General features: G+C 36.9%; 1 protein-coding gene across 1 annotated transcript in view; it reads right to left on the reverse strand.

Annotated features, from left to right (window-relative positions):
* lhx4 (LIM homeobox 4) overlaps window positions 1-17,004 on the reverse strand; it is a 51,829-nt gene extending 34,825 nt beyond the window's left edge. Inside the window, exon 1 of the mRNA XM_088598958.1 lies at window positions 16,660-17,004. Coding sequence (XP_088455084.1) covers window positions 16,660-16,747 — 88 coding nt within the window. The 5' untranslated portion in view covers window positions 16,748-17,004. The remainder of the gene's footprint in view (window positions 1-16,659) is intronic.
* Between the last annotated feature and the right edge of the window lie 3,310 nt (window positions 17,005-20,314).

Raw genomic sequence — 20,314 nt, forward strand, 5'->3', positions numbered from 1 at the left:
ATTGGACTTGCAAGCAAAGTATTGATACACTTAGTGAGTTTATTTATGCCGTTACAGTTACTGATACAGCCATATACAGTAGTACACAGCTTGTTTGGCTGCTTTCGTTAAATACATTGATTATTAAAAGTAATTACGGTATACACATAATATGTATTGTATACATTGCCACGTGTTACCTAAATTATTTTAACAGTATTTTGTAATATTTATGAGACCTTTCTTACGGATTTGGAAATCATATTAATAGTCTCTCATTTCCAGACACCATGTTGATATAATTATATAAAATGTATAATATCTAAAATATTATGGAAGACCCCAAATTTGAGTCTTTCGCCAAAAATACTATTTTAAAATTCTTATTCAATTTTTCTTTTCAAGTCATTTTAATTGACACCACGAAACAATAATTCACTTTACATTAATCACCAAGTATAACATACTCACAGATTATTTAGGAAAGTACAAGTACTGTGTATTTCAGCATGCGTAAATGCCTGTAGCATCTGCTAATTAGGAAGACGTTTCACCGGCTTGTGTGTTTGTCAGTCTATCTCAGATGTAAGTCACTGGTAATATTTTTTGTATATCAGTACTTTGACATGTAAGAGCGGATATGAAATAAATTAATAATCAGCTTAATGATGACATAAATAAAAATCGGGTAGGGGGTGCAAACCGTATACTTCCTCAAATAAAATTTTGTAATTATATAATAATGATTAGGGTGCATTGTTAAAAATCTTCCAATTGCAGAAAGTCTGATTTTTTAAATTATATATATATATGTCCAAAATTAAGGGTTAGCATTGGGGTACTGGAAAATTATCGAGTTTCTTATCGCAACTGCGACGTATTTTTAATGCATACTTTCTCACCTATATTATCATCTCTTGCAAATGAATCGCTAAATCCGACCTATATTTTCCAGTAAGAGTCCAACGTTCACTCATAATCAGAAATCAAGTACTGCTTTATGTCTAATTACACGGAAATAACTGACAACGTTATCACTTTACCTGGTGTACAGTATATTTACTGCACCGGGCGGAAGAAGAGACCATTTAAAATAGCTTTTAATCACTACATCACCTCTACCGACAAAGGAACCAACAGCATTTTTTCTGAATGAATTTAAATTACTATTAATAAAAGGCGGAAGGCGAACCAGATTAGGGTCAACCATTCTGGCGCCCTATTCCTCTCGTCCCATTGAGAAACGTGAAAAGGACGGGCTGTGGGTCTTTCCTCGGAGCACTGCTATTTCATAAAATCCCACCATCTCGTTATGCAGAAGCCATCTGTTAAAGGACAGTCTCTCTTTCATTTGTATCTTTGGGAAGGTTAGACTATATGTGTTGGGTCATTAATGCAAATAACATTTAATTTTTACTGTAATGCAATTGTGAACTTGATCATTTTCTCAGCATATAGGCTACAGAAAGTAGAAGGAAATATAATTGTGCTGTGAAGGGGAACTTATTTAACACCCTTAGATAAGCAAGACTGAATGATGATGGAGATGATGATGATGATAGTGACGATGATAACGATGCAGAAGTATAGCCGTGCACTGTATATGTGTATGAAGTAAACAAAACAACAACTGAATTTACTGTTCTATAAAAGGCGCTTCCAAAAACTAAAACCAGTACGAAATATAGGGTGAGGAACGGAGAGAGGCTGAGAGGTGGGTAGGCATTCGAAAGTTTCGTGCTTTCAGAGTGAGGATAGTATTTCAGAGCATTTTTATCTCAGTAATTTTCCTGGATCTCATATGTACAGTATACTCAATACAGCTACAGTACGTCCTTATTCAACACCTGTTTTCAGTTGTTCGATAGAGATGTCAAGCCCCGGATTTAAGAATAGATTGTAAGCAGACATCTGTTCTAGTTCTAAATATTAAGATGTTCAGGTACAAGACTTCAAACCAGACTTTGGTTTAGTAAATTCAATCGACAAAAAATCTGAATTATCGACAGTACATTGTACGACTACTCACATTTGTAGCCCTTCCATGCGTAATACATTTCGGACAAATAGATAATTATCAGTGATTTGAATTTATTTAAAAATAAGCCTTCCAATAACATGACACTATTATTAGGCCTACTATTTGTAGGTGAAAGCAAATTATTCGACTAAATTTTGATAACGCTACAAACCATCTGTCATTTTACAGTACTTGCTATTACTGTAGGGGATTTGTATTTTGTGTGGCAAATTGTCCAAAGGTGTCTTACAAATTTAACATTCTTAAATTATTACTCTCTCAGAATTGTTATATTTAATTTATAATGCACAAAACAACCCTTACTAATTCAATTACCCTTTGGTAAAAGAAGCAATCCATTTGCACTAAGAATTGTTAATGTCTAAAACATAATACTCTATAGAGTCTATACCAATACCAACGTCCCCTGTAAAATCATCTTTCATAGCGAGTATCGAATAGGCCTAAATTAAAGTGTTGAGTGTATGAAAATACGTTTGAAAATCGGCGATTTTATTAGAAAACAAGAGTTATAACCAAACAATTATTAGACATTAATCATAAAAAGAGCTATATACTGTATAGGTGAGAGAAATGAACCTAAACGTTTTTTTTATCAATGTTTTGCACGACTGGTAATTAAACGTTTTTTTTTTCAGCTTTGAACATTTGCATTGGTTTCGTTATGTGTAAAGGACCACAGATTGTAATGTATTGTATAAGCATAAATAAAATATACAAAGCTAATTCGTATTTCTACATAAACAGAAAAAAGTTAGTACATATGAAGGTCTAATGTACAGACATATGATATTATAACAACAACATGAACACCTCTGCCTTCAAACAATACTATGATATAATACGTTACCAAGTATATTATTGTTTGAAATATTGTTTTAAAGTAGCAGAGGTGCTGTTCTATAATGATTGAATGTATGTTAAAATGTCATGATTATTAACATGACAAGCGTTAGCATATAACTATTACAGTATGTGGTAGCATTCTAAATCTTTCAGGCTTCCAACAGCTGACTTTCTCTTTAAAGATAACTTGTTCAACATTTTCTGCATCCACCATCATCTTCCCTCTTTAAAGATGACACCATGAGTTCAGTGATAAAGCCATTATGAAACTTCTTCCTTAATGTATTTTATGGTGCTTTAATTTCCATGTGTGCTTTTTAATGCTTTCAGCATGGTCTGCTCTGACAAGAGATTTCATTGAAAACCTCCATAATAGTAACCAGCAGGATAATGATGAACGTGTGAGCAATAACACAGGCAGAGGGCTGTCTTAGGCCACTGTAGTTGACCTAGCCACTTCTAATTAGATCTAATACTTCAATGTCAGGGTTCATTGATGTCTCTGCTGATATCTGTCATTCTAGTTGACCACAGTTTGTACTCCTCCCCCTGATACACTTACAATACACAAATCTCATCAGTAAAAGTCAATGGCCAATACACATGTGCCCACACAGGTTTTAAAGGAAAAGCTTGTTCTGTGATGTTTTGCCAGACAATTGGCTGGACAGGGATTTCACATCTGGTACAGCAGTGAGCCTGGTCTACTGTATATTTATGACCAACAATCACCAATTGCAGTTCATATATTTCTCATAGAAGAACACTTCCCAATCCTCTCCTAAAAATACGGATCAATATATTCATATCAAATGAGCACTCGTTAAAATGGGCAGCAGCTTTATCACCTTGTTGCCTAATCTTGTCTGAGCTCCCAAACCAAGGCCCCATTAGGGTGACCCAGAACACTGCGTTATAGAAGGTGCTGTCATTCGAACAAGTCATTAACTCAAGGTCCTTGCAGATTGAGCACATTTAGAAAACAGCATGCACCTCCCTAATTCACTTGGTGAAAAATAATTTTCAACTTCCCCACCTGGTCTGAAGTGTATTGGGGCTGCTGGCCACCCCCGGGGGCAAGAGGGGGGCAGATTGTCTCCTGCTAGTTGTAAAACACTTTCAGATCCTTTGGGAGGACAAGTACTAAATAAATACAAGGAATGAATGAAATAAATAATTATGATATGTAAATGCAAAATAGATGGTATTTCAATGGCAACACAATCATCTTTTTAAAACCCTTTAAAAATGCGATCTAACACAAATTATTTTTTTTATTGTTTTACATGTAAGAGGAACAATAAAAACCTAAGGAGACTATACCACTCAAAGCAGTTGCTAAACTGATCACTGCTATATCCATTTTATTGTTTCTGATGTGCGCATAGCATAAAGTAATGGCCAGGCCTCTGGACTTTATTAAAAGTCCACAGCAAACCCAGCAGCATAAGAGGAAAAAAGCATAATTGGGGGTAACCCTGTGATGAACCAGGGTCCCATCCAGGAGACACTTCTTAGTCCACTTACTGTAACACTACAGTAACCAGAATTTCTGGTCCAATAAGTCATTGTGCTCTGGTGTGGACCTTTTTATTGTTCTTATTTTTTGGAGGGGGATTATAATTGCTAGTAGATTATAAGCATACTGTATATAATACCCTCCGAAACACATATATACTATGTATGTACAGTATTATAGATACTGTATATGCACCCCTAAAATAATTATTCCCATGTCTTAAACACCAAAAACTGCAGCCTATCAATTCTTCATATTCTAAAGGATCACTGGTGTTTTAAGGCATTTGTGGCATCTCCTTGTATGACTACATATTGAATTGGCTGATACAGTTGGCATTTACGCACATGGGTCCTGCTTGAAATCTTGTACCTTGGTTCCTGAACCTTCTTAGTGCCAAACCATGTGAGTTAGCCCAGTGTTGAGTGTACTTTAAGCTGTAAAGAAACGATGGGATTCTGTTTCACAGTCTATTCGAGGCATAATGAGGTTTCTGGAGGAAAGAGATGAACATGACAGCTGAAACTTAAAGATCAGAAGGATAGTTTAATCATTTTTATAAGAATATAATAGTTCAAGAAAGTTTACAAAAAAGAAGAGTCAGTCTACCCATCAGGACTGCTTGTTTGCTTAAAGGAGATTGATCTGAGGATCCTGCATAATTGTTTCTTGAAGGAAACCAGGATAACAGCTTCAACAATATGGGTAAAAATGTTTCACACTCCCACAATCCTTTGTGTAAAGATGTTCCTCCTGTTCTGAGTATTAAACACTCTCTTGTTTCCTTTACTATACAAATGATTCCTTCTTCACCATCATCTGTAGCTTTTTCATGCTGGTGCTGCAACAATTATCAGGGATGAGGAAAGGTGGCAAATCCTTATACAATAGGCTTTAAGGAATAAGAAAGGAAATGTCTTGTCATGCTGTGGATGCTGAGTCCGAAGAGCTCAGCGATGCCTGTTATCTTTAAACTTAAAGTTATTAAACACAATAATTAGAAGCATTATGGAATGACAGTGCACAGCATCTAGAGATCTAGCTCACGTCTACTCTATTGATGGCATAGTGGAAACTGTTTTTTGACAGAATACATGGTCAAATTGTGGTGTAAACAGGCGCCGTCCTTCGGATGAGATGTAAAACCGAGGCCCTGACACTCTGTGGTCATTAAAAATCCCAGGGCGTTTCTCGAAAAGAGTAGGGGTGTAACCCCGGTGTACTGGCCAAAATTTCCCATTGGCCCTTACCAATCATGGCCTCCTAATAACCCCCCTCTATGAATTGGCTTCATTACTCTATTCTCCTCCACACAGATAGCTGATGTGTGGTGAGTGTTCTGGTGCACTATGGCTGCCGTCGCATCATCCAGGTGGATGCTGCACATTGGTGGTGGTGGAGGGGAGTTCCCATTACCTGTTAAGCGCTTTGAGTGGAGTGTCAAGAAAAGCGCTATATAAGTGTAAGCAATAATAAGAATGTTATCTGGGTTTATCATTTTAAGGTTCCCATTGTTTTGTTAAACCTACTGAAAAAGCTTATTCTTGATTCAGCAGAACATAGTACAAAGTCCACATTGGCCAGCATTCCTGCAAATCAGGGTGGTGGGAACAATGTCTGTGGGCATAGTGGTTGACAGGTTGGAAAATATCCTGATGCCAAGAAGTGAGAATTTGGACTGAACATGATGAAATCCCAGGCAGCATTGTGGCGCAGTTGTTAGCATTGCTACTTTGCAGTTCTAGGGCCCTGGGTTCAACTCCAGACCTGGGGTGCTATCTGCATGGAGTTTTGTATGATCTCCCCATGTTTGTGTGGGTTTCCTCCCACAGTCCAAAAACATACCGGGAAGTTTAATTGGCTTTTGAGGAAACTGGACCGGTGTGACTGTGTGATCTGTGTGCTGGACTGCAGTCCCATTCAGTGTGAGCCCAGTCTTGCTTCAATTGCTTACTGAAATAGGCTCCAGCTCCACCACAACCCTGAATTGGAAGAAGTGGGAGAAAATGAATGGGTGATGAAGTCCCAAAGCATTTGTTTAAAAGCCCACTACACTTTCAAGGGAAGAATGAACCTTAAAACAAGGCTCCTCAAAAAAAAAACATCTCCACTCAGGTGACGGGTCAGGTGATGCCAAAAATCCCTGTCACTTTCAAAGAAACTACGCAATCAAGATAAAGAGGGTTGTCATGTTTCTATCTCTTATCTTTTAGTTTCAAATGTGGACTATAAATTGACAGGCAAACACAAGCGTTTTTGTCTGGTCGTCTTTTAAATTGAACTGAGTTAATTTATCTTCACCACAAAACTCCACCAGCTTGACCAAAGGGAATGAACATCACAATACTTCTACTATGTACTAGTACTTCTAGTATGTACACAATATTATGTAGAACAGAAGTGAGGAGTTATGAACCTCCTACAGGCATCCCTAAGAAATTTTCTTCTGTGTACTTTTTTAAACATTACAATCATCGCTTAATTGGACAGTTCCCATCCTAAACCTATAATCACACCTAATTAATTCTGTGAATCTAACCATTTATGATTTGCTGTTCGCGTTCAGTTACCCTCTTTCTTCCTAAATCATCTTTATCCTAAAGTACTGTATATATGGTTTAATTTGTGAAAAGATGGTTGGAGGTTTGCGTCTGTGGCTCGTTCAAAGTTTTCCAAGCCCGGTTCAGGAGGCTTTATAACCCACCTTTTAAAAACTTGAAACAATTTCATTATGATCAATTAAGCAAGTGATATGTTAAACTAAATATGTTAGAGTTCATTTGGAACCACAATCTGATACCCTTAGTCTCTCAAAGGCCAAAATGATTTTGATTATTTTTTTATTAACACATTTCATCAGTATATTAACAGGTGTTGGCAATCCTTAGAAACAGGTGACCTCCTGTATAAGTACATTTACCAGAGGTCTCCAGGACCAGAGTTGGAGACCTTTAGCTTAGATGGAGCTTTTAATTGGAACATTTGCTAGGGCAGTTGCTGTGCTCTGGAAACTATAGGCAAGTTAGATGTACCTTTAATTCTTTTTATGCCCCATAAGATCACAGAGAATATCACATACTGGCTGTTCATTTACCATCACACTGGGTTCCTCCCAAAATTTAAAGCATATCTATAAATGGAGTTTATGATGACATCCCTAAATTTAATCCATATTTCAACTGAAACCAGACATGCAGACATGGGCTAATTCCAAACCCTTCAGGTCTTCCAGAGAATAACCTTTTCGTCTTAGACAGCAACCTTTTTTTTCCTTTATGTGCAAAACTAGAAGCTTGCTCTGACCATGACCCTTGGGAGAGTGTTCAAGACGATTAGAAAAATGACCTAGAGGAGTTAGTGTGGGAATATTAATGACTACCTCTTGGTCTTCTAAACTGGTTAGGTGCAGATAGACCCCCTTTAGAAAACATACTTTAATTGTACTTCATATTACCAGCCCAGTCCTTTAAAACAAGAAATTCCTAGGATTAAGTCCAAGACTACATTCAGTCTACACTTGAAACCTGCCCTTAAGCCATGCAGTAGGCCTTCATGTTAAATTTACCTTCAGTTGATTATATAATTCACCATTGCAATGAACATAAAATTCAAAAGCACAAAATAGTAAAATCTTAAAACTTAAAACACTAAACAGTGGATTTGTATGCCCCCTAACTACATGATATAGTGCACCATAACCTTAACCAAGAAGCTAGCGATTTTCATTTGTGTTATGTATGCAAATGACAGCTAAATTAGTTTACCTCTAATGGCAAGAGCTATATACCACAGCACCAAGGAAAGATAATTTATCAAAATATACACTTCATTCTTTAAAAGGGGGTGGGTGTCGGGGGAGTTCCTTTAAGTGCGTATTTAGTGAACGGCTCAAATCAGCATTTCAAAATGTTGCTTTTTATTAAGATTAAGAGTCTGTTAAGAACATTCTCCTAAGAATGGAAATCTGAATAGAATAAAAAAATATTTTAATATTAACGTCTTGACAACGAATCTTTTGCGTTCAACAAAGATCGAACTGCTCAATTGAATTGATCCTTCAAACTGAGTGAGGTCTGACAAACGCACACCTGAGTACACAGAAGAATATACGATATACGGTTTCCAAAAAACCAAGAGGTCAGTGGGATAAGAAGCTCCTTGTTGTCCTTTTTTGTGTCTCAGAATATATGTTCAAGAATCCTTTTGTCTCCGCATCCTTTGGATTCATGCATGACTTTGTTTAGGAGGGTTAATCCGATCATTAGATTAAGATTTGTGATTAAATTAAAAATAATAAAAAAAACAGATTTTACTCTCCATTCTCAATATGCCAACAAGTGCATGCTCTCGAGGGGTCTTAATGGTTTCTTTTATCTGCATGTGTCTCAAGACCTCCCCCATTCGTCTTCCCTGTCGGTTTTTCAGTCCCATGGGAGTTGTGCCAGCGTTTATCAGGGCAGAGAGGAGCTTAAGAGTGTGTCTTGGTGTCGTGATCGACTACTTTTTTGTTATTTATTTAAAATCTTTTCATGCGGCGACCAGACAATAGAAAATTTGTCAATTATAATCAATTCTGGGCTGGCAATTTTTCTGTATTAAAAAGATCTAACAGCTAACACAAGAGCGATTTTGCAATATTGAATTACATTAATGTGTGTTTTAAGCAACTTTTTAACACGGTACTGTTATATTTAGCATTTAGAAGAGATGCTGAACTATTTTCAGTCATTGTTAATGTAATTGTTATTTTAACGCCAAAACTAGGATCGGATTAGGCATTACTTTAACCAGAGTATACAGGCCTATTTACAATTTACATCTATTGTTTTTTGTTTTTAAACATTCTCGATATATATTCAGTGATTACATTATTTGATTCTCTACATCTCAACAATCTATCCACTGTAACCTCGAAATTTGTGAATGGGACGAATCTCATCTTGCAGTAACTGCACATGCAACAGCAGGAAATTAGTGAAGATGTATTATGCCCCTAGCCAGAGCAAAGCATTTGCAATTATCATCTCAAGCGGAGACACGGCAATATGAAGTATATTATTTTTTCAGAACCACCCATTTTTTTCTAAATTGTGTTAAATCAAGATAATAGCAAAAGCAACGAGTTCTAAAAATAATATAACCGGAATAATTTTAGGTCAAACGCTTATTGTAATAATGCTAGGTGCTATATTTTTGTTTTTAGCGAGTTGTATCAAACTGCTAAACACTAATAATATTTTTTTCTCATTAGCATACTATGTACTTAAAACATCCGTGTACAGTATTTTTTATAAAGTGAAGTGATATTTATTAAGTTTCTTAAATAATCCTCAAAATAACCGCGCACAGCGCCCACTTCAGTAGAGGCGGCGCTGGAAGCAAGTACACTACATTTCGGAACTACCGCGCTCGGATTTTCAAAAGCGAGAGCTGCTCATTCTGTACCCGCTGTTCTGTTTACCAGCTGTATATTCCTCATAATACAATGACATATATACCCTATACACCCTCCTAATAAACGTTCAACGCTAATGAATAACAGTTTAGCAAAAAGTGTCGTATATTTGTGTTAATAAACAGATTACAGTACGTTTTCGCTACCTTTTGGGAACATCCGTCATTGTTAGCACTTATTGTAAATTTTCACTTACTAAATCACTTGCAGGTGAAGAGTGTTTATCCGTGGAAACCTACCTATTCTTCAGGCGGCTTTTGAGCTGTTAATTTCTTTGATTGCACAGCACAAGCAGGTGCGGTGGATCCGGGCAATCCTGCCACTGGTCATTTCCTTCTTAACTCGGATTTTGTAGACGCGTTTTTTTATTTTGTACGAAAAGAAATGCATACACACAATCGAGAGCAGAAGGCCGAAGCATCAATGTCAGAGCGCTTTTTCTTCAGTTCTCTGTAAGCAACTACGTTGGGAGAGAGGGGGAACCTCACGAGAGGGCACGGAGAAAATTAAATTGCACTTGAGGGCAAATTCTATTAGGGAATAGTTATTGTCTCCTGACAGCTCCTGTCCATTTACGTAATTAGTTGAAGGACAAGACTGTGTATTGTCAAAAAAATAAAACAAACCAAAACGGTTAAAGCCTCAAGCCAGTCTTAAACGCCGTACAAATTTTGGATTTAAGTGTGTGTTATTTACGTTATACGTTACAAATAAACCTCGTACTGTCCATGATAAAAGCAGCCTCAACGTTATCAGTTTGGTCGTTGTTGGAAGTTGCTGTTAAGGTTTTTTTTTTGTATAAATAGTAGCAGTTGTAGAAAACAGCTTATGCTTAAGGTTGTTATAGTTTCTGAGAAGAGCACTGCTGAATAATGTGTTCACACGACGGCGCTTTAAACACGATGGAAAAATTAGAACTCGAAAACTTCGCGATTAAGACATTTATTTAAGCAGACCTTTTGCAACACAGGTTTAGAGAAGTTTTGGTGATTGTTTACCTCATACGTTTTTATTAACAACACTCGATCTGTGGATAGCTACAATATTGCATACTGTAGTTGGGTGGTTAGAAAGTTCTTAAACGTATTTAAAAATACATGAGATGGGATGCAGTTTCTGTTACTGTATGTCTACTGTCACCTATTCAATAGTTGTCTATGTTTTTAAATATTATACGTAGTGTACTTTGTTCTCAACCTATTGTTCACAGCGGAGACATTCACTTTCATTCCTCACTGTGACCCTGCGTTTCTTTCCAAGATTTCCCAATAAGAGGATTTAGATTATATTTTGAGCTACTTCTTTTCTTAGCTCACAGTGTTCCGAAAATGGCACGTAAATACAAATACTTCGCGCTGTCTGGTCAGGGATTGCACCCGAATCCCAGGTGAAAGATTGTGTAAATGGAAAGGAGCGTATTTTACGTAAGACATCATTGAGAAAAAACAGGCTGATGCTATAAAATGATAATACAACAATACGAAAGAACTTGAACAGTATTTTTACTGAAGTGCGAGTTTGTATGACATACAGTACGTAATGCAAAGTGTATTGTACATCTCACGCTTTTCTCTTTTCCGTAGGTTTTAATATTCATGGATATTGGAGGATGTTGTACTGTACTTCATTTAAATGTAAGTTGCCCCTTAAGCTTCTTAAACAAGAATGAATAATACGGATCAGAAAGAGAAAATCTCTGCGAAATATTAAAATAAATTTCTTCAATATTCAGTTTCACAGTTTCAGTATATTTGGGCTGTTACTACAAAAAATGAAAAGCCACAGATTTCTGCTTTCAGAAATTTAGTGAGAAATAAGCGCACGCAGATCAAGCAAAGCTGTGACCTCCCATCTCGTGTGTAATCGTTAATATCCCATTAACTGGTCACATTTATAAATTGGAGTACACTGCGATGAAATACCTACATGATACAAGCTGTGATATATGCTTGCCAACTGACTAGCTGTCATGTTTTAATTCAGTCTGATGCTCTCGGTTTATTAAACATTTTGAGTAATAACCGTTCCAAAGAAAAGTTGGAACTGTTTTTCAGTATTCATTTTCAAATATACTGTACTGTATGTAGTGTACAAAAATTTCAACAATTGGCTGACGAATATGAACTTAATTGTAATACGTACAAAAGCCTTTATCTGCGTACAGTATATGTCAAGCTACCAGATCTACCTAATAATTTCATATTCCAATAAATCCTGACTATATTAGCTTGAATTTTAACCGCGTAAAAGCGTATGAAAGATTTTAACAATAAGAAAAGAAAATCGAATATAGGCGTATTGCTATTAGAATTACGTATAGACCTCTACATTTAAAGCTGGTGTCCTCAATTCAAAATACAAGTTCACGTTGTCTTAGAGAATCTCTTTAATTTGGCGCTGTGAACCATAAACATCAATTAAAAACCTTTTCATAAAGCTGCAGATTGCCTCGAAAGAGGAGATATCGTCAGTTAAACGGTGAGGCTTCTGGGCACTTGAGTACATTAAAACGACTGTGATTGACACGACCGGGAAACGGTCCAAGTTCATCTTGCAAATATGTAACGTTGTTACAGAGAAGTACTGTACAGACCACTGCGAGAACTTGACATATTCTCTTTGTATTGAACGCGCGTCCGGACACCGTAGTGGCAGGATATAAAGAACACAAGCTGGAGAGCAAAAGATCAAGGAACTGATTCCGTTCAGTCCGAAGAACACATCCGTCTGTGTCTCTTTCCTGTTGATTTTTTCCACAGATGCGAAACACTTTGTGTGTATAAGGATTTGATGAATGAAGGCTAAAATTAGCTGGATGCTATAAACCAAAACGCTGTCGGAGAATAACCGTTTATGAGTGTTATCATCAGTGGTGAAAGATGCGTGTTTAAAGTATTGCTATTGCAATAATAACGAAAATTGTAATAAAACATAACTTTGGAACTAAGACCAGATAGTATACTGTATGATTGTTGTTATACACAGGAAACAGACTGTGTATGTTGGGCTGTAGGATATCACAGTCTCACTTAGGAATTCCATACCAGTTTTGTTAAACTTTTGTTCCTTCAGTGCTGAAGGGAGCACTGAGATTTGGATTAACCTTTGTGACAATGTCAAATTAACCTTGGCCACAAGGGAGCAGGACATACTGTATACTGTATTTGTTTTACGTTTTGCTTGTTTCAAAGATTAAACTGTTCTCAAAATGTTTGTTAGTTGCTTGGTTGTTGGTAGTTGTGGCAGTAAATAATTCCGCAATAACATCTGAATAATTCTCAGTTCTTAATTAATTGGGATTAGATAATACTGAGGGACTGAATCAGCATTGCATGGAGATATGAACAAGGTCTGGTGTTAAGAGATACACAGTTCAAAAGTGACACCTATGTGTGTCTTTGAAGAGATATTTAACGAGCTTTCATCTGGCATGATGCAGAAAATTCTGGACTTTGGCAGGGCTCCTGCAGGAATCTCTTTGCTTTCTGAGAAAGGGTCCTGCACTATTTTGCTTATGTGATTTGTGAAGCGACTCCATAGGATGTTTGTAAGAATCTATATGGACATTCTCTAAAATACTGTAGGATTTTTCTTTGTAGGAGTTCTGTAGGAGATACAATAAGAAACCTTATTATAGTATTCAAAAAATAAATGTGAAATGCTGGCAATAGGCAAAGATCTCATTGCTAACCCCCAAAATATACTTGAAATGTACCTGTTTTCCCATGCGTTTCCATATCCTAGATGACTTCTGTAAAACAATTTTCATGGTTGTATTTGTGATCCATACACTTGCAACCAAACATCTCCAATACAACAGATCAAGCATCATTATATCGAATTAATATCACATTAGAAAGTCTACAAGCTATTGGGAATAAATCGAAGAATGCTCCCCTTTTTAATCTCTCCTCAGCTCCACATTATCCCTTGTGATTAATACAAATGTGCTGGTACTCCCCAACTATACAAGTTTCTGGAAATAGAAATTGTTGGATGAGATGGTTTGCTCATGTTTACAACCTTACTGTTATTGTACCATATCTTATTGACCTGAGTAGTTGTGCAGTTGTTAGTGGAAAAGTTACTGACGTCAGAGGGGTGGACACAAGCAGATGCGTGTGGAAAATGGGATCTTAATATGCACGACATTTGGAATTGAATAATGGGGTTTACAAATCAGTGGCCTGCAAACTGGCAATGCCAGTTAACAAAATCAGGTCATTAATCTCTGGTGCATGAGCCTGTACCTCTGTTCCAGTGAACTTAGCCTTTACCCAAGGCCAAAGAAAAGATGGAGGGCTTTCAGACTGAACCGTGCATAGAGTATGCTTACATAATACACAATCGTGATGTATGCCTGTGTTGTTGATGATAATGATGATAATATCCAGGAAAAAAACATTTACAATGAGCTCCTGGCCTATGCCAGTGTTGCTCAGAATACAAAATCATCAAAGAAAGAAAAGGGTACCCAAAGTCAGTAGTTCTTCTTCCAATAAATGTACAGTAGTAAAATATAAATCCCCACTAAAACTATAGAACTTACTGCAAAAATGAGGTATAACTACCACAAATACTTTCCTCTGAATCATACAAGGAACCATCTATTGGACATTACCTATACAAGCAGATACTAACTGAAATTTCAATAACCTTTAACACACCCATTTGATAAAAGATATCTTTAAATAAGAACAATTAAGACATCAGACAAACCACTTAATCCATTTACCGTTGCTTCTTTCTCCGCTTACTGGAAATTTTTAAACAGGTTTTGAAAGGCTTAAAGCCAATTGGAATCCTATTAACCAGCAAGAAAAAGTCAGGCACTGGAGAGCTGCTCAGAAGGCGCTGCTCGTGTTTTGAGCCTGTTGTCTGGTGTCGTAAACACCAATGAATGAGATGCAGCATCTGTACGATTTTGTTTGCGAGGTGTCCCATGCTGTTGCAATGTGGTCATTTGCTTACAAAAAGGATCTCTTTTTTTTTTTTAAATGACGTCAAATAAAGTAACTGTAAAAGTAAATTTGCAGGCAATGCCACTTGAATCAAATTTTAGATTGTAAATTGTTATTGACAAGACTATGCAAAATAACGCTTGTAAACATTAGGCAGGGCTATAAGTTAAATATGTATTACAGGTATACTGTATAGTGTATAACATTACCCCAAGCCAATGAACATATTTTAGCAGTAAAGCAGTCGGATAAGTTTGAGTACCGTTCAGGAGTCCCTTGAAACTGACGCTTAGTTTGGATGTACAGTAGGTTAACCGGACCTGTAACTGTGTGTTCAGATGGAGTGAGGCATTGCTGTTGTATTAATTAGCATGATACTTCACTCAGACTGCTTCTGTAAAATATCCCCCGGTATAAATCTAAGTCATTTTGAATAAAAGCAGCGGGCAGTAAGGACCAATAAAGTTGACAAGATCATCTGAGTTGAGACCTTGGCTGACTGTTGCAATAAAACAGAGCAGTGTGCACCAAAGAATGGCATTTCTCATGGAAGTTTTTTGGACATTGCAAGCATTGGGTTACTCCCAAGGCCTCTGCAAAGATGAGAGCTCAAAATTAACACCAGTCAAAGGAAGTAGGTGTTCAGCTCCTAGCAGGTCTTCAGTGAGCGTCCAGCCAAATGCAAAGCCTGTCTGGTCATGGTTATGAACCATGGATTCACACTGGGACCCCAAGCCAACTCAAGAGTCAAAAACTTGTTAAGTGTGAGAATTATATCTTTTTCAGTAAAAAAATAGCTTGGCGTGGAGAATACTGTTTTCTTCTTGTACAATCTGTCCTATTTATCTTTTAAGATTCCATAGTGCTTAAAGATCGGAACTCACTCACCTCAATATTGATTTTTTTTTATTTCTTACAGTCATAAATCATACTTGTTCCCTTGCAGAAAATGTGAATAGTGTTTTATGACTGGATGCTGGGAGTGTGCAATGTCAGGGACATGTACAATGCTAGCTGTGGAATTCTATTTCAATGTGGTTGTACTGTGTTGTCTGTCATAAAACAACACTTCCTTCTCCTCTTCAGTTGACATTCTCCTAGCCTCAATGTGAGGTTTCCTTAAAATAATATATGAGACGGACTCGAGATTACCACACTGATCCCAAACCCCCATTCTTTTTAAGTTGTTGTTTCTTTGGACATTTTTATGGTTGCCTTTTCTTTTTCAGTGAAATACAGGTACCTAAAAAAAGCCCATTTTTGTCTTTACTGAAACATTTAAAATACAGCACATTACCAGTGAACCTTTTCTATTTAACATGCATGCTAACCAGCAGTAATACTCTGATTACAGGTCAGTAACTACTCTGTATTTACATCCTAAACAGAAGCAAAGTAGTGCAACACTCACAGATCTAATTTTTGAAAACACATTGATTTAAAAATAGCACAAAGTCCAACAGTCCAGGAGATGATAAAGGCCACTTAACCATGGCTAATACATTGGACTGGACCTTGTACTACAGTATGTTTCAGTCGCTGAAGTTACTTTATCTTGCCTAACAAGCAAAAATAACACTTCTTGTCTGTCCATCTTTACTTTTTTGGCTTGAGTGGTGGTGTTGCACTTTAATCTGTCTGTGTTATTTCTACCATTCTAAACCAAAAGAATTGCAGATGACACAGCTTGAAAGGCTACACAGAAAACAAGAAGGCTAAGCGTGGACATTCTTGGTCTGTTTCCTCGGCACACAGGTCATCATTGTGCAGACTGACAGATGTGAGGTACTGTACGCACTGCTGAAGCATAAGAACTTTGCTGAGTGAGAACTTCACGACCCAATCAGGCCAGACTCACCTTGATGGAGCTGCTCCTGCTTCTGCAGCCAAACCAGAAGGATTTCTTTGGGGATACCATGCTCCCCAGGATACAAAACAGAAGACATGTCCCTGCTGCCTGTTCCTGCAGCACCTACATGTACAGTACGTTGGCTCTGAAGGCTTTGTTCCCTCTCTGCTCTAATTCCGCGCGAGTTGTGACAGTGGTAACAGAGCCATTTTACAGCAGCACAGGTTACCTATTTAATCCAGTGTGAATCAGCAGTGGCCCTCCCCTCCTCTTGGCTCTCTCTCCTCTGCTAGGTCCTGTCAGGTCTGTTTATGCTCCAGGGATCAATGGTAATATATTCAAGTCTAGGACTGCCTAACAAACCCGGTAGCTGGGGATAACATTCTTGGTTTTCTATCGAGTCCTGAAACCTCCATGAAGTACATGATTTTCTTTTAAAGCTACTCCTACCACATTTTACAGGGCATTGTAAAGAAGGCTGACAATTGATGTTTTGAAAGGCGTTTTTCTGGTCACATTCTGTCTACAAATCCAGCACATTTAATGACTGATGTCATTAAACACCAGGATTTGCTTTTGTGCACTACAGATGTCTATACAGATGTACTAAACAGATCTATTCAAACCCACTACATCGACTTTTCAGAGTACATTAGTATGGTTTCTGGAACAATACGAAATATACCGTAGGTGAAATGCCAGCAGAGTTAACATTTTCTGTGCTACTTTTTTGGTTCGTGAAAGGAAGAGTGTGTTCTCGCATTCAATCAACGTACCTCGTTAGATGACTAAAAGCTAAATTCTTCATTTTATAAATTAGCACAGAATCTGTGATAGTGAGTTTACTAGACTAGTTCAGAAGAGGATGGTGGCACACTGAGTTGTTTCTGCAGATTGTCATTTGGCATGGAAAAGCAAAATTCCCATATAGCAAATCCTGTTGTACTGGTTGAAAATTGTTTTCTACCCAGATCACACAGCAGTCTGCACTAGAAAGATGACATATCTAGTTCTGCTCTAAAGAGCATTTAGCATTTAGCATTCAGGGCCGTGCCTATACGAGACCAATCTCTCAAAAGTGGGAACACCTGGACTCAATGGAAGAAGGAACTAGACTCCCATGATTTCCCATGCTGTGAAGGTTTATTATTCTTGAGAGAGCCTGTAACAAGTGTGCTTTTTACCAAACCTGTGCTAAAGAAAGAGTAAAAGAGATCTATAAAAGCTTTGATGCCTTTGACTACTGCAAGACATAAGTTAAAAAGAATATAGTTTTTTCTTTTGTTGACAGTTTATAACAGCTTTAAAGGCTGATGAACCTTCATTGTAGTATGTGATACAACCAAACTCCACTGTAATTTATTTCTAGAGCAACATTTCTACAGTACCTTTGACTGGCCGAATTTGTTATAACTATGTATTCAGGGTTCAAAAATGGTTACATGTAGACGTTCTTTCTGGTAACAGAAAAGCCACCTGCTCTCAAAACAAAACTCTTGGAGGTTAGGGCTCCAGAATCACTGCTTGAATCTGACAAATATGTTCTTGTTTTGAAAGGTCATGTAAATAAAGGTAACGATAAAATAAAGGTTGGCTTTGGCTTATAAAGATTACTTTTAAGACTAGACAGGAAGATTGATAAATTGAGAATAAACCTCATAGAATTTAGTTACGAGAAAGCAGGCCACATCATGGCAAAATGGCAAAAAAACATTATTTTGAATAATTTATCTGCCTTCATAGAACAATCCTTATGGCTTTACTGGCCTTGAGGAGATTTAAACTGAAACCAGTGTGTGTAACTGGATCAGTGGCATTAGAGCTGGAATTAGATTTAAGGATGTGGCTATTGATTGATTGTTTTTTAAGCAGAGATGCCTTAACCCAACTTTAGTGCTTTTGGTTTGAACTACATTACAACTCGAGAGTGGATTTTGAAGTCTGCCTAGAAGACTAAATAATTATTTCTTTCAATACAGCTCTCAGTAAATGTTACTAAAATTAAGATGACATAAGGCTGGGTCCCCTTCAATAAAGAAACCTTAGGACATCCTGAATTTAATTTTTATTTTTTTATTTCTATTCTATTGCAACTGAACCTTCATTTTTCTACTCTAATTAATCTTTATCCTTTCTGTAAAGTTTGTTTTGAGTTGTTGTATTTATTGTATTTTTTAATTGTTGTCAGCTGTGGGCTTTTGGTTTCAGATATATACTGTCTTTTAAAGGTTTAAAGATGCTCAGTAAATGCGGCATTTTATGCTAGGTTATCCTCAACCTGTTTAATAAATTGTTGCCTTACTAATCTATTGAAATAAATAGCTCAGTAAAAAAAAATATATCATTAAGACTCCAGGATTACAAATTGCCAGGGTAGTAATGAGGATTATTACAACCCTAGGTCTGGGGAACATTGCTTTCAGACCATGTTTGGAATATTATAAAACTAAAACATGCTGTGCCTTTCCATGACCTTAAACCAACATTTTCTTCCTTTATGTAGATCACTTTAATATCACTTACAGCACTTAAAATCAGGTTTCTCACATTACCATTTCGTTTTATAGTATTGTTACATAACATGTTTCAGTTATGTACATATCTTTATCTAGTGGTCTTTCAGAATCTTTTTCTGATTGTTAACAACAAGAATGTAACCAGAATCCAAATGTCTACCTCTTGGTATGCGGTTTTCTTTCATTTTTATTTCATCCAGCCTTTTTAATACACAAACTACAGTACAGTACAGTATGTCAGCAGATTTCAGCACCATTGTATGATGGACAGCTCCCAATCTGCCTGTTTTTCAAGTACAGTAATCTGTGTTAATATCCGAGGAATGTTACATGACAATAAAGGGCTTCAGTACATCACCCAACATTCTCCATCTATTTCTTTCTTCTAGATGTTGAAATAATGTCACACGTATTCTCTTCTAGACAATGTTCTTGTGACTGTGCCAATAGGTGCTCACACTAATTTTTGCCAGGGCTGGCCCAAATAAGAATGTGGCTACAAGTCTTTCTTTCATTATCTTTTTTATTGCACAATTAATCAGTTAGTTATCTAGGGAGAACACCAACATTTTATGCTGTAGTGTCGAATAAAAGCAAAGCTATAAGTCTGTTAATTTGTGGATTAAGACAAAAAACATAGATTTATATCCTCATTTATAAATGATTGGAATTCCCATCTGATATATATGGTTATTTTATTCTTGCCACTTTGCTGTAAACCTGTTTTATAACCAACAGAAGCCTAAATGTTTAAATTTTACTGTTTTCGGTGCACTCTTCCTGCCAGATCATCTTGGTTATAAAAGGAGGGAATTACCATCTATCCTGTTAATTAGTTGACCTGAGGATTTTATTTAACCATTTCTTAAATGAAGTCAGGGTATCTGCTTCAACAACAGGTCTGGCTAGCTTTTCCTATACTCCCATGACTTAGTATTGTCTCCATTGCATAGTCTTGCTAGCAAATAAAACCATCCTCCTGTTCTTACCATCAGCTAGCGTCTTTGGATTGTTGCTCCCATGGAGAATTCCTTGCTACCACACTTTCTTGTTCCAGTTCTACATCTGTCCATAAGAACAATTTTTGCAAATGAATGGAACCCACTCTTCCATTCATAACACTGTTATGTTAAGAACATAAGAATTAG

Source organism: Lepisosteus platostomus, chromosome 11, assembly GCF_059453375.1.
Source record: "Lepisosteus platostomus isolate fLepPlt1 chromosome 11, fLepPlt1.hap1, whole genome shotgun sequence".
In the NCBI taxonomy this organism is placed as follows: Eukaryota; Metazoa; Chordata; class Actinopteri; order Semionotiformes; family Lepisosteidae; genus Lepisosteus; species Lepisosteus platostomus.